Source organism: Anoplolepis gracilipes, chromosome 13 (assembly GCF_047496725.1).
Source record: "Anoplolepis gracilipes chromosome 13, ASM4749672v1, whole genome shotgun sequence".
Lineage (NCBI taxonomy): Eukaryota > Metazoa > Arthropoda > Insecta > Hymenoptera > Formicidae > Anoplolepis > Anoplolepis gracilipes.
Genome location: NC_132982.1, coordinates 2,444,902 through 2,466,716, shown reverse-complemented (window position 1 = coordinate 2,466,716; position 21,815 = coordinate 2,444,902). Strand labels below are relative to the sequence as shown.

General features: G+C 33.7%; 1 protein-coding gene across 4 annotated transcripts; it reads right to left on the bottom strand.

Annotated features, from left to right (window-relative positions):
- Positions 1-147: 147 nt before the first annotated feature.
- Positions 148-8,790, bottom strand: Mahj (LisH and WD40 domain-containing protein mahjong). Of its 4 annotated transcripts, none has more exons than XM_072904156.1 (16): positions 8,581-8,790; positions 7,421-7,688; positions 5,739-7,109; positions 5,336-5,545; positions 4,838-5,004; positions 4,463-4,703; positions 4,261-4,383; positions 3,855-4,154; positions 3,491-3,688; positions 3,041-3,282; positions 2,716-2,961; positions 2,392-2,581; positions 2,005-2,298; positions 1,476-1,887; positions 1,130-1,369; positions 148-367 (listed from the first exon to the last, which is right to left on the bottom strand). In XM_072904156.1, the coding sequence occupies exons 2-16, from the start codon at positions 7,679-7,681 to the stop codon at positions 153-155; spliced, it is 4,710 nt and encodes a 1,569-aa protein (XP_072760257.1). In that variant the 5' UTR covers positions 7,682-7,688; positions 8,581-8,790; the 3' UTR covers positions 148-152. The 4 variants fall into 4 exon arrangements, with proteins under 4 accessions (XP_072760257.1, XP_072760260.1, XP_072760259.1 ...); XM_072904159.1 differs by having other exon boundaries at positions 148-349; positions 8,581-8,789; XM_072904158.1 differs by having other exon boundaries at positions 148-364; positions 8,581-8,787.
- Between the last annotated feature and the right edge of the window lie 13,025 nt (positions 8,791-21,815).

Genomic DNA, 21,815 nt, shown 5'->3' with positions numbered 1-21,815 from the left:
CATTTAAAGAGTGTGCAAATAATGATATACACTGTAATCAAATTTTTTTTTATAATACTTATTTTATATATGTATTGTGTGCACGCGCGCATGTATGTTGTGTATGTGTGTGTAAGTGTGTGTGTGTTACACAGGGGATTATCAATGATTATTCACGAAAAAAATATCTCCAAATCGTCCATGTCAGATAAAGAAAAATCATCGGAGAGGTCATGAATGTCGACACTAGGATCGTAATCCGCACTATCATCGCCAGAATCGTCTCCATCTCCATCATCTTCATCGTCGCCATCGTTATTTTCCCTGTCATTCTGATCATTATCATTACCGTTGTCTTCTGCACCAGCATCTGCATTATCACCATCTGCTTTATTAAAATATGTAAATAAATTCTAGTCTCCAGTTTAAATGTTACATATACATGGTGGAAAGAGGCATTTAAAGTGTTTTCTCCATAATTTAACGTCGTTCCAAAAAATATTTCAGACAAAATTTATAGTTTTGAAGAAGAAAAAAAGTTGATAATCCTGAATTTTAATCAGTCATTTTTCAAAGTCATGTGAAGGTCAAATCAACTTATTTTTCTTAAGTGAAACCATCCTAAGTATTTTACCACAAATCGATTCCTCTCATTATTTTGTGCATGAAAGTAGTGAGATAAAATAATTAAAAATGAATATTTAAAAGGTATTTCATAGTTTATGTAAAATTATAAAATGCAAATTAAAGTCTAAGTCTAAAATATCTTATAAACTATATCCCATCTTATAACGCTTTTTACGCCGAACAGTACAAAGAACTAATTTATATAAAAAATTAAAGTCATCTTATAAATTAAAATAAAATAAAAAAAAAATTAAATTGACTCTTACATTTGGTATTTTCATGCAAAGTCAAACTAATATCCCTATCTTTTTCCCTACCTTTAAATAAAATAATTTTTATTCTAATAATACCTCTAAAGTATTTTTACTATAATATATGATTTCAGAGATCACAGCTTGTAACACTTTAAGTATATCCCTTCCACCTTATATATATACATATAGTTTAATTTAAAAATTCGATAATAATATAATGCTTATAAAACACCATTAATTTTAGCAAATAATAAAATATCAATTTTTACCGTCTGCATTATTATCATCAGATGCAGAATTGGAACCATCATCATCACTGGCATCAAGATCCTCCTCTTCATCATCCTCATCAGCTTCATCCTCATCGTCTCTTTGTCTTCCAACATCATATAATCTAACACATGATTCCTGTATACTCGAGAACTCTCCTATATTCTCCACTATGGCAATCTGGTCATTAAATTTGTTGCACGCAAGGCCATAAATTCCTCTCTTTACATCGCAAGTTGCTGTAAATTGTATTTATAGAGAGAATAAATTATTTATAGAATAAAATATAAAATTTTACTATTTATAAATTGTAATAATGTAAAGAGATTTTTCTCTTTCTCTTACCAATATTACTATAATCTAAAGCATCTAGAGTTTTAAAAGAAGTCACATAATGAGAATCATTCTCAGCCTCTTGCGTATCTAATGCAACTGCGTATATAATATTGTTGACTGGCGAGAAAATAACTTCCATCTCATCAAGAGTAGAAATTGTCTTAAGTAAGTGAAACGTTCTCAAATCCCATACTTCGGTATTAGACACAACTTCGTTTCCATTCGGATGAAAAACTCCGTTTAATGTTTGATTCAATTTATCAAATTTATGGATTTCCTTGCCCGAATTAACATCCCACAATATGCCATCACTAAGAACCAATTCATCATTCATACTAAAAGTTGCACGATTCTTAGTGTATTGATTTGAAATTGATGGTGTCAAAGTTGTTAATAATTTTCCAGTTCCTATATCATATATCTATAACAGAAAGAAAGATACGTAAAATGCATAAAATCTTATAAGGATTTTTTTTTCAAAATATAATACAACTGTTAAATTTGATATAAAATGCAATTAATATGCAATTAAAGTTACCGTCGCGCTTTCTCCTTGCGTGCCAATTATTCTGTCTTGTAACTTTCCGAATTCAACATAGTCTTCGTTTTCTAAAGGTAGTTTCATTTCGAAAAACGCCCCTATGTCCCAGAGCGCCGACATAGGACTTCTCCAAGCGGTTGATGTCAACAAAAGATTACCACGTTTATTACATTCTATATGATATACATATGACTCGTGACATTGATAAGTTGCCTCCTCCATGCCTGTATGAATATTGAACATTTTGATGTCTCCAGCATGGGTGCCCAAAATGAGATATTTTGTACAAGGCTGTGCATTCAAAGGTACAATTAAAAAAAGATGTACATAAAGTAGCAGAATCTGATTTTTAGATCTGGTTTAGAATAACAAGTTCAAATTTACCGAGAAAGTGCAACAAGTGAATATTCCTCCTACGTCAGTAGGCCGAAAAGTTTTTACAGGACAGAAGCGGCTGTAAATGCATCTTCTATCTAATGTTTTACTATCATTTCCAAATGGTCGCCTCATTAATCTCATTGTTATATTCGTAGGTGAAGAATTTTTTGTACACGGGTCTGGGCACTTATGTGGCCTACAATAATATACATTAATTATTTTATTTATAATCTTAACAATCAAAATAATCACATTTTATAAATTAATTATAAATATGCAACTTTTCTTATATATATAAATTGATATATTTGAATATATTTTACTACTTACTCAAAAAGATTAAATTGTGGACATGTTACCATAGGATTTTTACAAAGAGCATGTTGATTAGTTAAATATTCCGTAATAATAGAATCAAGAGTAACAGATACATTGGAAGTAGCTACACCAGGCCCTCCACCGCCTCCAGGATCTCTGGATATCTGTTTTTGTAAAGATCTACAACTAATTGGTTGAGTCATAGATTGATAACTAGTTGGGATGACTAGAAGTTGTCTATCGGACGATATTGATTTCCTACAATAGATAATATTAGAAAAATTAAAAAAACAGCTAATATAAAAAAATATATATATTGAAAAAAAGTATAACTTACTTCTGATTAATTTGTAGTTTAATTGGTTGATTCACATTGTTCGAAATAACATTTTGATTTAGGCAGTCTGTAAGTTTTAATCGAATGTTATTATTCACAGATGGTGAACCAGTGCATGTACCTGTATGGGATATAAATCGAGATGATGATGTGGGAGTAGCATTACTTCTGGGTTCTCTTTGTGTACATCTGCTTGTATTGTACAAGTTAACAGGAGCACCAGGAGAAAAGCTATTTCTTGGCTAAGACATAAAAAAATAAATATAACAATGACATAATAAAAAAAATACATATATATTTTAATATATTCGTGTAATATATTATGTATTTTATATAAAAAATAAAATTCGAATTATCTTATAATTATAAAAAAAAGTGTAATGCATATTTATTATGCATTTCATATTGTGAAAACAAATCTTATTAATTTCAAAACTTTAAACTACTCACAGTTACATTTGTAGGATTTCGGTATGTAAATGGTTGATATGTTATCGCAGATCTCATAATTGCTGACGATTCCAAATTTGCTTCTCTATGTAATGTGTTAGCCGTTTCAATCAAACCTTTTGAAATGAGATGCTGATATATTAATTGATTAAGTTGTTGTTCATTATATTGTATTCTTGTTTGTGCTACAACATTCGCCTGTAAAAATAATACATTTTCTTCGTTTAGAAATATATTCAAAATTATAAGAAAAATATCCTTCCATTTTTTTCTTGTTCAAATTGTCTATAGAATTCATTTAAAAGATAAAAAATGTACTACTTTGAAATATCTTATATGTATATGTAAATGAAACATAGCTTACCCTATGTAAACTAACTAAGGAAATTTCATATTCTGCACCTGTTGGTTTTGCTTTACCAGAAACTCTTTCCATTAACTCGAGAGCATATTTCTGAAAAGTGACATGTTCCTGTCGTTTCTCTTGCAAAATAGGATCTTTCATAAGCGACTGAATTTGTCCATTTGTGAACATTGGTAGCTTGCTAATAATCTGCCTAACTTTCTCGCTACGTGCTAATCCAGCTAACGCACGACACGCTAACGCACGTATACTATCGGCATCGGTGATGGGTGTTTTCACCATCATTAATTGCAATAATACCTATATCATAAAAATTTTATTCTTTTTTAATTTTAATTTAAATCATTTTTACGTAAATTACGCGATTAAAATAATTTATAAAACATATTCAGTCGCACAAACATACCATTATTCCATTGTTTGACCTAACACTCTCCCATACTTTCTGTATTAATTCCTCACTGTTGTGCATGTTCGCTTTTTTCTTAGCAGACCCAGTTATGGAATATCTGGCCACATTTCCTCCGACCTTGAAATAGTTATTAAATGTTAGCGTTTTATTAGTATAAAAATATAAAAAAATAAAAATGTTGAGGGAAAAAACGTACTCTGTTTATGGGAGCACACACACAATTAATTACGGCTCTAAGCGCTGCTCTTTGTACATCAGCATCCGCAATAATTTCACATTCAGCCGCAGCTAGCAAAAGATTAATCGCCATTGTCATTGACATGTCTGGCATATCGACTCTTTCGCACAGCAGCAACATAACTTTAGGTACAACGGAACAAATTGCAATTACGTCCAAACATGAACGAACTGTCTCCGCACTGGAAGTGGCATGTACTCTAAAAATATCAATTATTTAGAAATTTTAATTATAATTACGCACGCTGATTACAACGTAAAAGAGATTCTATAAATTATAAAAATAATTTGACATTTTTTTTCTTAATGTACATGTGTTGTATATATATCTTACCGTCCGCTGTAATTCCATTCACGAGCAAAAGCTATGATTTGTAAGAGCAATGTGATACCACCCAAACGATGAAGTTCTTCCACCGGTGGCCACACTGCTCTGACTGACATTAATTCTTGAAGGAGCTCCACTTTTGCCTGAACTTCTTCGCTGCTAAGTTTACATGCCTAGAATAGACATTTCAAGAATGGTAAATGTTTAATTTAATGTAAAATATTTACAAATGGCTTCTAAAAAAAGTTTTAGTTATTTTAGCATTTATTGTTTATTAAAAAGTTATGAAATAATAATTTACTAATCGAGTTTCAAACATAGATTGATATAGAAAAATTTGACGCAATATATTATATGAATATTATTACTCATATGTGTACTTAATACACAGATTTTTATACAAGGTGTTCAAAACTGTCAAGAATTAAAAAGCAAATATATATGAGAGATATTGATAAATTATTGCAATTAAAATTAAATGCATAATTACATAAAATATTTTACCTTATAAGGTGGTAACGAAGGCTGCCATGTATCACGTTCAGCTCTAACATTTTCTGCCCGTTGTAATTGTTCGGCTTTCATATGTAAATGTGCTTCCATGTATCTTTTCAAAGCAACAGCCACATGTCGTACAATCTGCCTCGATGCACATTCTTCATCATCATTTATAGTTGATTCTTCTTCAATGTTTAAAATCGGTAATGTAGATATCTGTAAAATAAAAATATATTTTCGTTTTTGTCATAATACAACAGAAAAAATAATTTTCAAGTCTATATTTATATATTTTATCTCTTTTGGAATAAAATTTGACAGTTCTCTTTTAAATAAAAAAGAAAATAATGCAGAGTTCATTTTACAGTAATTATAAACACTAGTTAATAATATGTAATATTTTTCTTACCACATTAAATAATTTTCTCAAGCCATCCTGTGCATCAAACTCTTCCAAAATGACTTTGAATGGAAAAGAAAAACCAAAGAACATAGTCGCATGACATCGTCCGGAGTCGTGACTGCGTTCCAGTAACCACAAGGCATAAGTTACAAGATCGGATATTATGTGTTTTGGCAATAGACACACTCGTTCCATAGCGTCTTCGCAGTACGCGAGATAATACAGACATATAGACACACCTGTTGCTGCGACGCTCGGTCTCGGCACGTCTAACAGCCGTTGTAAACCGCCGACGTTGAGAAACTCAATCGAGAACTTCTTATGACACAGCAGGGACGCGAGATATTTGAGGGCCTCGAAAGCGAGCCTGCTGTCTTTGGTCTCTCGCACGTTGATATATTTCAATATCAAGTCCAGAGCGCTATGCTCGAACACGTGACCGAGGAATTCCTGATACTCCCCCATGGGTGTCAAGTAGCGTAGGATCAACATCTGTCGGGTCGCCAGAGTAGGCGGATACATCTGTACGTTACCGATCACGTACGATTCCATCTCGGCCCAGGACGAATTCGAGTTTCCCTCCAGCAACGTGCTGGAGTTCTGACACAGATTGGACATTTTTTGCAGATTGCATCTGGCGGATGCCGGTACGTTCGCGATCCTCGAAGAGAATTGTAAGCCGCTCTGCTTGGATGGCGTCACCGCCGAGTTAACAGAATTGTTCGCGGTTTTTGGAACGGACAGAGGCGGGGACATGATCTCGGGATACAAATCGCTATTTTTCACAGGCGTCTCGCAACCGGAGTTGCTTCTCTTCTTCTTCGCGGCTGGCATATCATCGGAATTGTGCGTGGAGTCGTCCTCGTCGGAGGAAGGCTCCTGCTTCCTTACAATTCCGTTTCTCCTCCATTTCTCTCGGGCTTTGTGTTTCCCAGGGATGGCTTTGTCCTCGAGATCGACAATACAGTTCCTATCCTGTCCGAAATGAGCGAACGGTCTGGCATTCTTCTGACGATCCTCGTGCGCTTTCTGCTGACGATCCTCGTGCGCTTTCTGCTGCAACTTGTGCAACCGTTGCAACATTAACGGTACCATCTTGGCGTTTTGATCCCTAAATCCTGTAGCAATGTCTTGCACTTCCATGGCAGCCGCCAAAAGACCGGTCGAGTAGCTCTGTAATGGTTCGACACTTTTCTCTGACCAAGAGAATAATCTGTGTATAAGGCCCTCCATGTCTGGTTGAAATACCGCTGATGTTTCTAATCCTGGAAGTATGTCTAGCATCAAACGGCAGGCAGCGATATTTAATTTTCTGACATCTCTTCCAGTTATTCCTGCACGAGACCAGTATGTGTCCCTCAAATAGTCATTTATTAACTGTAAATAAATATGTTATTAAAACAATCATATAATAAAAAAGTATTAAAATTTTAAAGTGCTTGTGGTGGGGATAATAAAAATATTACTAATTACAAATTTCGTGTCCAAATTATATAATTAATAGGATTGTTTATATTATATAAAAAATTGTTCGTATAAAAATGTATTGTATATTTTTTTATTTTACGTTATAGATTTTATTCAGATTAAAAAATCAGATAAATTATACAAGACTCGACAAAATATTTCAACAAACTATTTTGAAAATACTCTATAAATGTTGGTTTGTGTATATAAAAGAGCAATACCTTTGTCATAAAGTTATCCTTCCTGAATAAAACTTTTAATATATGCCCAAAATTACACTCTGGATCAGTGCGTGAAGGATGCCTTTCATCAAACGGATCTGGATCCATTTTCATATAATTCTCTGTTTCAAGTTCTATTATATCTGCTAATCTCTGAAGAACTGGAATAGGGTCGTACATTGGTGAATTATGCTCTTCTTCCCATTGTCGAAGAATTTGTACAACGTCAGTTACTTCTGCAAGTGATTCTGCATTTGCCATTATTTATCTGTAAATAACAATAAGTATTTTAAATTCTATTTTAAAGAGTTTTGTTGCAATAATCTCATATAACAAACTTTTTGTATTAAAAATTTTATAATATATAAAATTAACATATATAAACACTATATTAATATATAAATTAATGCATAAATAAAGCTTCAATAGATACATAAATATATAAAAATCTGGTGAAAACATAATCAATCCAATGGAAAAATCTATATCTCATAACAAAAATCATGTGTATGTGGATGTGTGTAAATCAATTGTTGCATAATAAACGCATTTCTCGAAGAAGAAAACAATAAAAATTTCTACTAACAAAAAAAGTATTTTAATTAAAATTTTAATTAAAATTTCAATATGTAAATTTCAACAAAAGCAACACGCAATTACATTTCGGTTAAAATATGAGAGCAAATTGTTAAAAAAAAAACATGGATTTTTATTGATAATGACTTTTAAGCATGTTAAAGTCATGTCAAAGGGAAACATTTTACTAATAAGCACAAAAAGGATTCTTGTCATCGATATAAATCATTATACGCACGAATTATACGCGATGATCTAACCTCAAAGTAGCGACGACAGTAAACAAAAAGCCCATGGATGTGGATAGAAAAATGATCGAAGAGACTCCGAAAGCGAGAAAGTAAGATGTACGTTCGAGGTAGGTAGGTAAAATCGCGCGACAAAAATTGAGCTGTCAAACCGGCCGGCTGTCAAGCCGCCAGGATCCGCGTGCGCGTAAAATTGTACGATAATGATCTGAGGCGCGTGTCTTACACAGAGGTTAGGATTGATGTGTGATTTCGACTCGCAAAAAAAAAAAAAAAAAAAACAATAACTTTCCTAACATTTTTACGAATGATATCATTTGATTCGGACACACATACCCAAGTAATTTCGAGACTTTTAGAAATATATGCACGATTTCTCCGTTTTCTTTTCGGCCACACCAACTCGTGAAATAATATACGGACGACGGATCATGGATCCAGTGGGATCCAGAGTTCCAAGTTCCAGAGTGTTCCAGAGTACAGACGGATCTTTTATGTATGATATGTATATCTATATCTATATATATATATATCTATATCTATATATATATATATATATATATATATATAGAGTGCATTTAGTAGTAGGGTGCGTTCGAGAACTACGCTCGCTCATTCAAAGTATTATCATAGTATAACTAGTATGGGCACTCCGAGCTTTTTTGGAATTTGCGTCGATCCGTTCTGCGCATCCGCCATGTTTTTGGGAGAAACCAATCAGACAATTGTTGTCTATGTGGTAGTGTGAAATCTGTGAGAGTGCATCACAGAGGTAACACTATAATATATTTGTGAATATAAAACTATAAATTATTTTTATTTCTTTTATTTTTTACATAAATTTGTAACTTTTTCTTAATTTTTGAAAAATTTATAAAATTTTTATACCTTTCTTTTACGGCATAAATGTAACGCAGATTCCTTACTAGCATAGTATAACTAGTAGGGGCACTTTTTGTCGGCACTTTGATCTTTTTGTCTTTGATCACGTGGTATTTCGTCATGTTTTTGGACTAATATTCATATCAATCGTTCAAAGAATCTGCGTTACATTTATACCGTGAAAGAATGTATACAAATTTTATAAATTTTAAAAAATTAAGAAAAAGTTACAAAATTATGTAAAAAATAAAAGAAATAAAAATAATTTATAGTTTTATATTCACAAATATATAATATTGTTACCTCTGTGATGCACTCTCACAGATTTCACACTACCACATATACAATAATTGTCTGATTGGTTCCTCCCAAAAACATGGCGGATACGCAGAACCGATCGACGCAAACCCCGAAAAAGCTCGGAATGCCCCTACTAGTTATACTATGATACTAGTTATACTATGGTATTATTCTATCTTTGTCACTTATTGAAAATTGAACAGGGGCAGATATGTGTGCATACGAGTGATGTTTTCGAACGCAGTAGAAAGCGTTCATTGAGCACTAATGTTGAATTCACACTCCGATGATACGATATACGACATTCGATATCCAATAACAGAGCTATCTAAAATATCTCTAGCTCAAATTCCTAAAAAACAAGCTCTATCATTGGATATCGGACAATACACGTCGGATATCGGACGCAGTGTGAATCCAGCATTAGGCTGCGTTCAGGGAACTCACTAGGTTTGTTTTTTATCATAGACATATTATATATAGAAGAGGCAAGTCCTATGTTTGCCCGTAAGTGGATGCGATAGAGAAATAGAACGAGAAATAGAAAATGTCACTTGTTTTTAATAATTTTAAAAGATCAGAAAAGGCTAAATGACTAATTTTGTGTTTTAATGCCAATGCTTTTAAATTGCTTTTAAAAGATGAACCTGAAGTTGAAGAAGTATATTTTTCATTTACTAAATGCTCACTCTGTACATCGCTTACATCATTTATAAAATATAACTCATTCTCTAATATCTCTCTGTCCAAATTTTCTTCAATAATATTATTATTATCAGATTTTAATGATGGCATAGTTTTAGTCATAGACCTTATAAATATGGATTAGCGATTGCTATAGTTTCTGCAGTAAAATAGCGTCCGAGGGAGGCTAGAAAGAGGAACATACTTTTTAGTACTTCTCTCTCTACAATGTCCGGAAATGTATATTGCGCATGTTAGTTAAACATATGGCGCGTTAATATAAAACCAGAATTGATATTTTATTGTTGCGAAGAATGGAATAAGTATCTTTTTGAAAATATAAAATACAGATTAAAAAAACAGGCAAAATAAAACTTTGTAAACTTATAAAAGGAGTTTTAAAATAAATAAATTATACATACTTTATATCAGCATTTTAATCTCATATATTAATGAAGATATTAAAAAAAATTAAATAAAAATTATAATTGTTAATTTTATTTAATATTTCGAGTGTTAATATCTCGAATTAAAATATAACTATTTTTATATTTTTCTTTTTTATGCTTTATTTTATATATATATTCTGAAATTTTATAACTTGAATAATCTTAATCACGCTTCAACAAAACATTGGCTGCGTTCAGCAGAGAAAGCAAATCAGTGAGCGCTTAGTGATTTTTTATTGTGATTGGTTTCTGACTTAGATTCAACAAAGATCTAAATGCAAGAACCAATCACAATAAAGAATCACTAAGCGCTCACTGATTTCTTTTCTCTGCTGAACGCAGCCAATGAGACTGTGCAAATGCGTTTAATGTATAATGTATGTCGCAAACATGCGAGAAGAATAAGGCCGAGTCTACAATAGCTGTAATAAGCCTTAAGTCGTAAGAAATGAACCAATCATATTCATTATTCTTCTCTAAAGTCAATTGTAATTGGTTAATTTCTTACTCATAAGTTTTGTACATACTTTTCGGGGTTATGTATTTTGCCGGAGTTAGCGGTCTAGTTATATATAGAAGTCTGTGATTAAAAAGCACAGACTTCTATATAATACTAGACTGCTAACTCCCTAGATTTTGCTTATATCAGAGAGAAGAATGAGAGGGGTCATGCTCCCGTTTTTTAGGGAACGCTTTTTCCCCGCCGTACAGTGGCGCTAACTGGATCCACAATTGAGTTTTCGGAACTACGTGGCTGATCCACTTTCCAGTGCCACGATAAAACGACCGATTGGTTCGAGTCCGTGCTAGATCCACAAATTGTGGTTCGTGTCCGTGCTAGATCCATAACTGTGGATCTCTAAAGTACGAAACATATAATAGATTTATTAATATGTTTTATTAGATATTATTAGTTGCGTGATCTTTTTCCACTTTAGCATATATTATGAAGTAATATATACGTATATATAGAATTAAAATGCATATTTTATTTCACATAAAATTTAATGTTCTAATAATTTCAATAAAAAAGTATTTTAATAAAATATATATGTGTATATTACTTCAATAAATATTACCAAAACGAAAAACAAGATTATACGCAATAATGTTTCGTACTTTATTATTAAGTGATGTATATGTGTACTAATAAACTGACACAATATATATATATATATATATATATATATATATAGATATAGATATATATAAAATTTTATAATAGGAAATAAAATGAAATAACTTTTATTTAATATTTTGTTAAAAGTAATTATTGGATTAGCAAGACATTTGCGCTTAAAATGACACTGATATACATATAAGACATAAGCACAACATAAATGAGATAATTTTGAATTAGATTAACCATACATATTAATTAAACATAATCCGATTTATGTCATGTTTGGTGTCCTTTTAATCGTAAAAATCTCATTAATTCATTAAAATTATTTACAAGTCGATAAAATGCGAAATAAAACTTTTAATTTTCATTTTATTGCATGTTTACATTTTATAGATAAGCGAGCTCTTTAAAGACCTTCGATGCGGGAGCTCGAGGAAAGCGAGAGAGAGAGAACGAGTAAGGAGCAAGCGAGACGGCCAACATCAAAGAGAGTTCCGAAGCCTCGCTCGCGAGCCTTCCTTTATCTCCGGTCTTTCGTATCGTATTTTATCTTAGCATAGAAAATAAAATTTTAACATTTCGCATTTTATCGGCCGAAAAATAATTATAATGGATTAATGAGATTTTTGCGATTAAAATGACATCAAACACGATATAAATCGGATAATTTTTAATTACATAAATTATGAAAATATATTAATTATTTATCAATTTATGTACGTATATTATGTACGTATATTACGTGTTTTTTAAGTTTAACGATCTTTCTCAAACAATGGAAATAAGAAGAAGAGATTGTCAGACGTTAATTATAAAATAATCATTAAGTAAAGATCATGTTAAAATGAGAGTATGAGTCATATTGAATAAAGTTGAGTATTCTGTGTTAAAATTGCAAATTACATTTGAAAGTTATGAGTCATTAAATGTCAAGAGTTAAGATGTAGTACGTGAGTCCATTATATTCGTCATAAAAGTGCATCGGTCATAATAGTACAAATTGTTATACGTTAAAACAACTTACATTTTTTGAGAAATCTCGTCAGAAGTGATGTCAATACAATTAGCTCGTTTTCAAAAAACAGTGTCCTGTCGGAGTTACGGTTGACATATAAATGATAGAAAACATCAACAGTTTGAGATATTTATCTACTTCTGTGTATGACTTTCAAAGTTTTGGTAGATTTTTAATGACATCGTTATATATTTCCGGTAGGCATTCTGTATCCGTTTGTAAGTTAATGCTATTGCGTTGTTTTTTTATATGAAGCATTTCAGAGATTATTCTTTTATTATAAATCGTTTCTTTGTTGAGGATCTTAACGTTATCCCATTTAAATTCATGATTGTGGTTGAGTCTGTGCTCGGTAATGACAGACTGATTATTGATGTTGCAATTAATATTTCTTTTATGTTCTTTGATTCTTGTTGATAACTTCCTACTCGTCTGTCCGACATAAAAAGCATCATCACAGTCACCACAATCAATTTTATAAATGACGTTAGTACTGGAATTTGTAGGGATAATATCTTTATGTGTTTTGACATTGGAATTGAGTTTGTTAATGCTGAAATATGCTAATTTAGTGTTAGTATCTTTTAAGATGTTGTTAAACTTATCAATCATATCGGGTAAATATGGTAATGTAAAAAATGATGCCTGTTCTTTATCGTTATTTGAGTCTCTAGTATTGTTTTTAAAATTATTAGTTAGATGGAAATATCCTCAGGAAATTCTATGGATGATTTATTATTTATATTGTTTGGATAATTATTTCGATCAAATCAGGATGTTCTACGGAGATCTTATGCTATGTGGGATTATTCAAAACCGACAAGCGCACTGAACCGATGCGATTATTCGTTTATTTATTATATTTTTCGCCTGCAAGATTTTATTTTAGCGCGAGGTTTTATGGCATTCCAAAATTTCACAAGCGAAAAATATAATAAATAAATAGATAAAAGTAAACTACACAGACAATATTGCGAAAATACAATACGTGAACTGATCTGTTCCGATTATAATTCGATTGACGAATGCGAGAATAACGGCATACTTACAGAATAATCAACTTATGTATACATATATGTACTTATGTATATATATATGTATACATAAGTTGATTATTAATGTATACATATGTATGTATACATTTATATACAGTGTCCCATAAAAAAATAGCCGTTCCTTTTTATCACTAAAAAAATAGATTTTAAAAATAACATACATCAAATAGTTCAAACTGAACTTTATTGTGAGCATAGTAATTATTTACGAAAACTATCTGTGACAAACAAAGATGTGTGCATAATTTTTTTATAATAAAATATGAATATTTCGATATAATCAAAAGTTGTAGTAGCTGTTTGGAATGAATATAATAATGTATGATTTCATGTAAATATTTTGTATGTCATATAAGTTTTATCGGGTTAATGAAGTATTACAAGCAATGTCTATACCTTTTCACTTTTAGTCCTGGGACATGCCCAACTTCTGACTCGTTCATTAGAGATTGACATCATGTTGCCACTTGATTAGGAAACTATAACACGCGAGTCAGCAGTTGGTTATATCGCAGGCCCGAAAGCGAAAAAATATTGATATCGCCCATGATATTTCAAACCAAAAATAAAATTCACATAAAACGTAAAATATTTATATAAAATCAAAACACTGTATTCATTTCAAACATCGCTACGACTTTTATTATATCAAAATATAAATATATATTTACATTATTATTATACATAAATCTTTGTCAACAAGATACCTTTTACAAGATAATCACTATGCACACAATAGAGTTTTGTTTAAACCCTATTTTTTATAATATATTTATGTAAGTTTATTTCTTTTAATTTAGAAAAGGAGGTAACTATTTTTGATGAGACACATTGTGTACATATATGTGTGCGTGCATGCGTGCGTGTGTGCTTTGCTATTTATACACTTTTTAGTATTAAAGCTTTCTCACCGCGACAAGGTAGGTAAATTGAGAATGATTTTTTGTGTATTTTTTTTATTTTTTAAAGGGAAGGCAAGTCTTTCTATGCGGACGCCCATGTCGAAAGGAATTTGCAATATTTGCATGTAACTTTGTAAATTAGACTTTATGCACAATTTATGAAATCGATATAATTTCGCTAATAATACAAAGAATATGCAATTTTTTGAACGATATGTATCGTTATATATGTATATAAAATTTATAAGTATTATATTATATTCATGATACATTTTATGCCTCAAAAGCGAGATTTATAGAATATACGATATATTTGAAATATTGAAATATAATATATCGAGAATAGAATGGCTCCTCCATAGCCCATTCTCGTAAGAACACAACTATAATATATGTATTTTTTTGTCTCTCTGACTAATGTATAAAGGAGTCATTTACATTGAGGCGTCTTTTTTTAACGATATTCACTGGAATTTTTATATTTTATTGGAATTTTTACAAATTTGGAAAAGGCGATAATTCATTTTCTATTATAATGTTAAGATACATAACATTTGTCAAGTGTCATCATAAAAGAGCTCATTAAACCGTCGTTGAATAAAGTTAATTGCGTCTAATGGTTGGTCGGACAGATATCTATAATCCTCGTTCAACGTGAAAAATATAAAATCAGATTTGTGCTATGTCAGGTATAGAATCGCAGGAACAATTGCGGAAATTACGCCACATGTTCTGGATCAAATGCAAGTCCGTGATCAAATGTATAAATTAAAATGCTGAAATTTCTGTTATGACATATGTGATGTCGTTGGTGAAATACATATCGAAATTTACTGAATAGATAATAAAACTGTTTGAGTTATTTATTATTACTAAAAAAATTCATACTAATTTCAAAATAAAAAAGATTGAAAAATTATATTAAAATTATACTTACTATCTTGATTTCCATATAATGGCAATACTTTCTTCTTCCGTGTCCATGGTGGTTACCGTCAGACCGCAGCGTATGCCAAGCCTTTTGGCTATGCAATAACCAATAATAACTCGTACATAGCAAAAATTTTCAAAACAAGTTATCTATATCAACATATAAATTATGTTAATAAAATTCTATTGAACATGTTTTTTTGTTTTATAAGATATAAAAACATAGTTATACTCGCATAGCGCATAACAAACTTATTAATAATTATAATTTAACATAATCTAAAACTTACGTCATGTATATAGTCCTTTTTTAGATTTAATGTTGCCAATAGTTGCTCTAATTTATCATCATTTAATTCATAACATACAAATTCTTCAAGTATACACATAATTTGTTCTACTTCTGTCTCATCCCAGACATTGTTGTTGATATCATTGTTTCTCCAATCAAAAGATGTCGAAAATATTGAATGTGCAGGATATTTTGTTTTAACGCGAGATAACACTTCTTCCGTAATATTATCTAAATACGTTTTTATAGCAAAAATAGATACATGTAGTTCAAAATATTGTACTACAATAGTAAGTAACCGTTCTAAAAGCTGTTTTTCTTGTGGCATATTTATAAATTTATATCGCTCGTACTTTAAGCGATATTGTTTTAGACATCGAATAATTATGCCAAAGTTAGATACACTTGTTATATCGCAACTGGGTTCCCTAAAATATATTTACACATTCAGAATGTACAATTGCATTAACATTTATAATACTAATATTTAATTTATTGAATTCTACCGTGACGATTGTGTAGACACGATTCTATTTAGCTCCTCTATAACAAAATAATAAATCTGAGATTTTGAATTCTTGGCTATGAAATGCAGAAGACGTTCCAATTTTTTTTTCTTATCAGGCGATAAGTTATTCTTTGCCATTACAGATACATAATTCTGCAGTTTTTTTACATAAATTAGACTTATTTTTATTTGTTGTTTAACATCTGACTTATCAAACATTTCCTCCCATTTCTCCATATTATACTTTTCTTTTACAGAAGGACATCTAAAATGTAGATAAAAAATGTTCAAATATTATACAAAGCAACGCCATATTATCAGCAATAAATGGTGAACAATGTACTTAAAGTACATAAGAATAGGATAGGATAGGATAGAGTGGATTCCCCCCTCCGATGACGCACCACCTTGCCGTGGTGGGGGGGCTCACCCTGAAGGTGATCCCGGTGTGGTTGTCGGGTCCTAGGACTCACAACCCCCGCGTGAGTCAGAAGGGTGCTAAGAGTGCGTCAAAACATGGATGGGAAAAACGCGGAGAAAGAACTCCGTGGTTTCGGATGCCACGGGCCGGCGGAGGGGGGGAGATAAAGGGGCTGTGGGGGAGCAAGAAGAGGCATGACATAGTCATGTCCCCCTCTCCCCCACGGGGCCGTAAACACGGGGGGTCTTAAACCCCCCTCGCCCCATTTGGGTCGCCAGACCACGCGACCAAATGGAGAGAAACGGGAAAATCATTCCCGTCCCTCTCGGGAGTCAAGGAGGGAACACTCACCCCTCATTGCACCTTGACCCTAGGGAAGGCGGTGGCGCTGCGAGGTGGTCCCGCAGCGCTGCCGATGGTGCGCCACTAGTCAGTGGCGCATCATGGTAGGAAATCCCCGCCGAACATCTGGGGGGATTGGCGCGAGTGGGCCCTGGTAGAATGCTTGCGCGACTCCATGGCCCACTCACAATCAAGCTGCCGGGTAGGACTGTCGTCAGGTTTTTAGTGGGTATGTGTGTGTGTGTGTGTGTGTGTGTGTGTGTGTGTGTGTGTGTGTGTGTGTGTGAGTGTGTGTGAGTGTGTGTGAGTGTGTGTGCGTGTGTATGCGTGTGTGTGCGTGTGTATGCGTGTGTGTGCGTGTGTGTGCGTGTGCGTGCCTGCGTGCGTGCGTGCGTGTGTGCGCGTGCGTGCGTGCGTGCGTGCGTGCGTGCGTGCGTGTGTGTGTGTGTGTGTGTGTGTGTGTGTGTGTGTGTGTGTGTCTGTGTATATTATAAAAATATTGAAAATATATATCAATGAGAAAATATATAATAAGAAAAGCATATTCATTGTAATAAATAACTGAAACTGTTGTTGTTTACAACTTTTTAATAAACAATGACCAACAGCTAAAATCTAACAACAAAGACCAACAGCTAATTTAACCTTTTGAATGTTATTCAGTCCACGCCAATTACGTTGACCTTGATATTGTAGGGGAAAAAGAAAAATTAATCGAACGTTATATTTTAAATCTGTATTTTTATTCATATTTTGTATTTGTGTTGCGTGTTTTGTCGTCTCTTCTTGCGCATATTGTCGTCTGACGAGAGGTCGAGGAGACTTTTGAACTGTTAACGATTTTCAGAAGACGAGAAACCGACGACGTGAACGACCGATCTTTTGTGTCTTCGCAATCTTCCGCCTATTCCGCTTAATTAATATTTGTACGGAAACTTTACGGTCATACGAATTATATACTATTATATATATATATATATAATTACTCAAACATTGGAGTCATTTTATTTAACTTTTTTTTACCCGTATTCTGCATTTTCCTACAAATATATAATTATAATATATATTTATTTATTTTATATAAATAAATAAATAAATAAAAATAATAATAAATTTAATAAAGAAATATAGTATAAAATAAATATAAATACATATATATAAATATATAATAATAAATAGACATTTAGAAAATCTAAATATAATTGTAAACGTGGTTATATTTTGAATAAAATATGTTTCTGTAGATATGAATTATTTTCTTTTTTGATATTCACATAATTATGATATTAATTATTTATATTATACATTATTTGATTGTTATTTTAGTTCATTAAAGCTTATTGAAGCGTTTATTTAAGCGTACTCAATGAGCGTACTTTATTTTCACCATGCATAAGACGAGAAAAACGACAGAAAACCCCGATTCATGTTATCTTTGTCTAGATAGCAATAGTGCGCATTCCAGTTAGTATATATGTAGTTCAAGGGTCTATGACAAAAATCAACTGAGTGTAAAATTAACGTTAATATAAGAAAATTATAAATAAAAAGATATACCTCTGATAAAATTTTTTTTTCCAAAACTTATTGGTTAGTTTGATACTGCGTAATCTCTTACACGTGGAGACACAATGAAACACATCTTCAATACTGACGTTTCTTTTTTCAAAAATCATTTCTATCACTTCGTCGGACAAGAGTTTTATAGCCATTGAAATAAAATTTATCACAATAAACAAAAAAGCAACGTAGTTTTTATTGGTTTTTAATTCTAATTTCGTTTATATAACTTATATATTTGAGTTGACAAAAGTTATTTTAACTTCTCAAGTGTCCTCGAATTCTTGCAATGCGAGATGCAACTAGAAACGTCCCGCGTCCCGATTGCGTACAGTGAGTTCGATCGGACACACCACACAATTAATCAATGCCTAAGGTAACTAGCACAGTTGACCAATCACAGGATCTCATTTTCATCTGGCCAATAAGCATTGTGTCCAATCGATACTCACCCTGTTTCTATTTTAGCCCTTGTTCAATGTCAGGTAACAGGCAATAGAACAGGAAATAAGACAAACAAGAAAGAGAAAAATGATCTTTTTTTCTTACCTGTGTTATTCCTTCCAAGAGATTTTATGTGGTTCTACAATTGTTCCAGACTATAGATGCATTCCTTTTGTGTCAAAAATACTTCTAAGGATTTGCTTTAAAAATTTGAATTAGAAGAAAAGACAAAGATTTCTCTATTCTGAATGTACCAAACAATAGTTACAGATATGTATATCCTACACATTTTTAGAAAAACTTTTTAGGTAAAACTTTTAGAACGCTGGTTTTTAACTATTTCTTTAGAATTATGACTTTAATGCTTTGTTTCAATATTATTTAAATTGATAGCTGTTTCGTTCAGTATCCTTTTATCTATTTGAAAATCTGATTGGTACGTTATTACGTCTAGATAGACTCCTCGATTCTTTTCTTTCATGAAATATTTACGAATTATTAACAATTATCTGACGGTGAAAGACGAATCTTTCCGAAACTAATCATGTCGTGGAAATATCTTACTTATTTATTATTTCTATTCAAAATTAATTTAATCTTTTAAAATATGTCACATAATAAATTCAAACTTTAATAAATCTCGAAGTGATTGTTGCCTCTTTTTCGCGATGCTGATTGATTGTTGGTTATTGTTGTTTGCAGCTGTCAAACTATCAATTTTGATAGTTTGTTTGACAGATATTTGAAGAAGAGGAGAATAATATAGGAAGGTATGAGAAATTGAGAGAGAGAGAGAGAGAGAGAGAGAGAGAGAGAGAGAGAGAGAGAGAGAAAGAGAGAGAGGGGGGGGGGGGTATATATGTATTGTGACGTGGCCGTCCCACGTTGGGCGCTAAATTTTCTGCGACGATTTTTCCCAGCGAATGGAATTGGGAAGGCGAACAGGAGAGTGGTTTTGCCGATGAATTGCCGTCTAGAAAAGGGAACGAAAGGGGATGCGCCGGGCAGGGAACGAGAGTGACGGGGTTCCGGGCGCAACGTGGCGGGCAGGAGAAACTGCGCGACATATAAACCCTGGGCGCCAGGCGCGATCTTTCACACGCCAAGCTACAAAAACTCGCGAAAATCGATAATCGCTACTCAAAAATTCTCCGTCCGTCACCGCTGGCTAGTTCGCCTAACGGTAGAGGGGAGGGTCGGCTATGAAGGGTACAATTTCCGAAGAGGGCACTAAGCTGCGAGAAGGGGGAACCTCTTTCTCAAGAAAAACACGAAAGTTAGTGTGGATAAAAAAAAGAAGTAACAAGTTTATTGTATCGAACGACTCGGAAAGTCGCGGGTCGAATAATAGTACAACAATGATAACAATTCGAAATGAACGGTCTAAAATAATCGATCGACGGTAACAATCTTCTTGGCACTAATAACGTAACACACCCCCGTGAGGGGTACGCGACGACGGTCCGTACCGTCACGCTAATAAAATGTCGACAAGGCAACAACGTAAAATCCGACAATCACTTACAATATCGTTACGAACGACGGAAAGACGCAATCGTGGTGAGAAAATAACAAATGAAAAGTCGTTGCGGTTACAAGTCCGCGAAAGTTAAGAGAACGTTATCGCAAGCTCTCGAGATGACGTGGCCAGGTTTTTGAGGCGAGTACGCCGTCGACAGCTCGCGCCTCCGACAGCTGATCGCCCTGGCTTAGACGAATCGCTCGATAAAACGCACAGTGAGACTGGTGGTCGAGAATCGAGGCCCTTTTTTTGCGTACGTGAATCGCGTGATTCGCTCACGAGAATTCCAAGATACTCACCCTACGTTAGTCGGGGGAGAGAGCTGGTCCTTTCCCGGGTCACGCTAGGCTCCCGCATGCGTCAGCAACGCCGCTCCTCCACAAGGGTGGCGGTCACACTTTTACACCTGTCGACACGAACACTGGGATCCCACGGTTTTTCGCGGGCACTCGACAGCACTCTCGAGGGGAATCCTGCGATTCCGCCCGGCGACAATTCACGATGACCGAAAGATACCGACAACGGACTAGATTTGCGACGCAACAGGTCGGTTCGCGAAGAGGCGAACGAGAACACCGGATAAGCCAACGCCTTACGATCCTTTCGAGCCCCTTGGCTGCGGTCGCTCTCCAACTTCGAAACGCCAAAAAAAAGAACCAAACGAAATTACCGATTTCTAGCGACAACGCGCCTGAATCAGAGGGATCGACGTCGCAGATCGTGTCGGTGGTGACGTATTTCGCGCGACAATATATCGAAAATACCCTGGATAGCCTCACCGGTGAATCCGCTCCTCGCCGAAGTCACCCAAAATCGTCGCCTGAGTCGTGGCCGCACCGAGCGCTCGCGATAACTATTCGTGCCTCGTTTCTCACTGCGTGATCGCACCTCAATAAATCTCGATCGAATCTCTCGCTAAGCCCCAGGAATCTCTATTCCCGCCGCCCTATCGTTCTTATTACTACCGGTGAGCAAAATAGTCGCCCCGCGTACGGACGTATCACGCGCCCGTGTTCCCGGGTTTTGGGCGGTTGGGTCGCATCGTTAGGGTTCTTGTTGCGTGCTTTGTTATCGGTGGGCCCTGCCGTGCCGGGTTCTCCGGGCTCCGCGAGGATGGCCGATCCTTGTTGTCGTCGGAC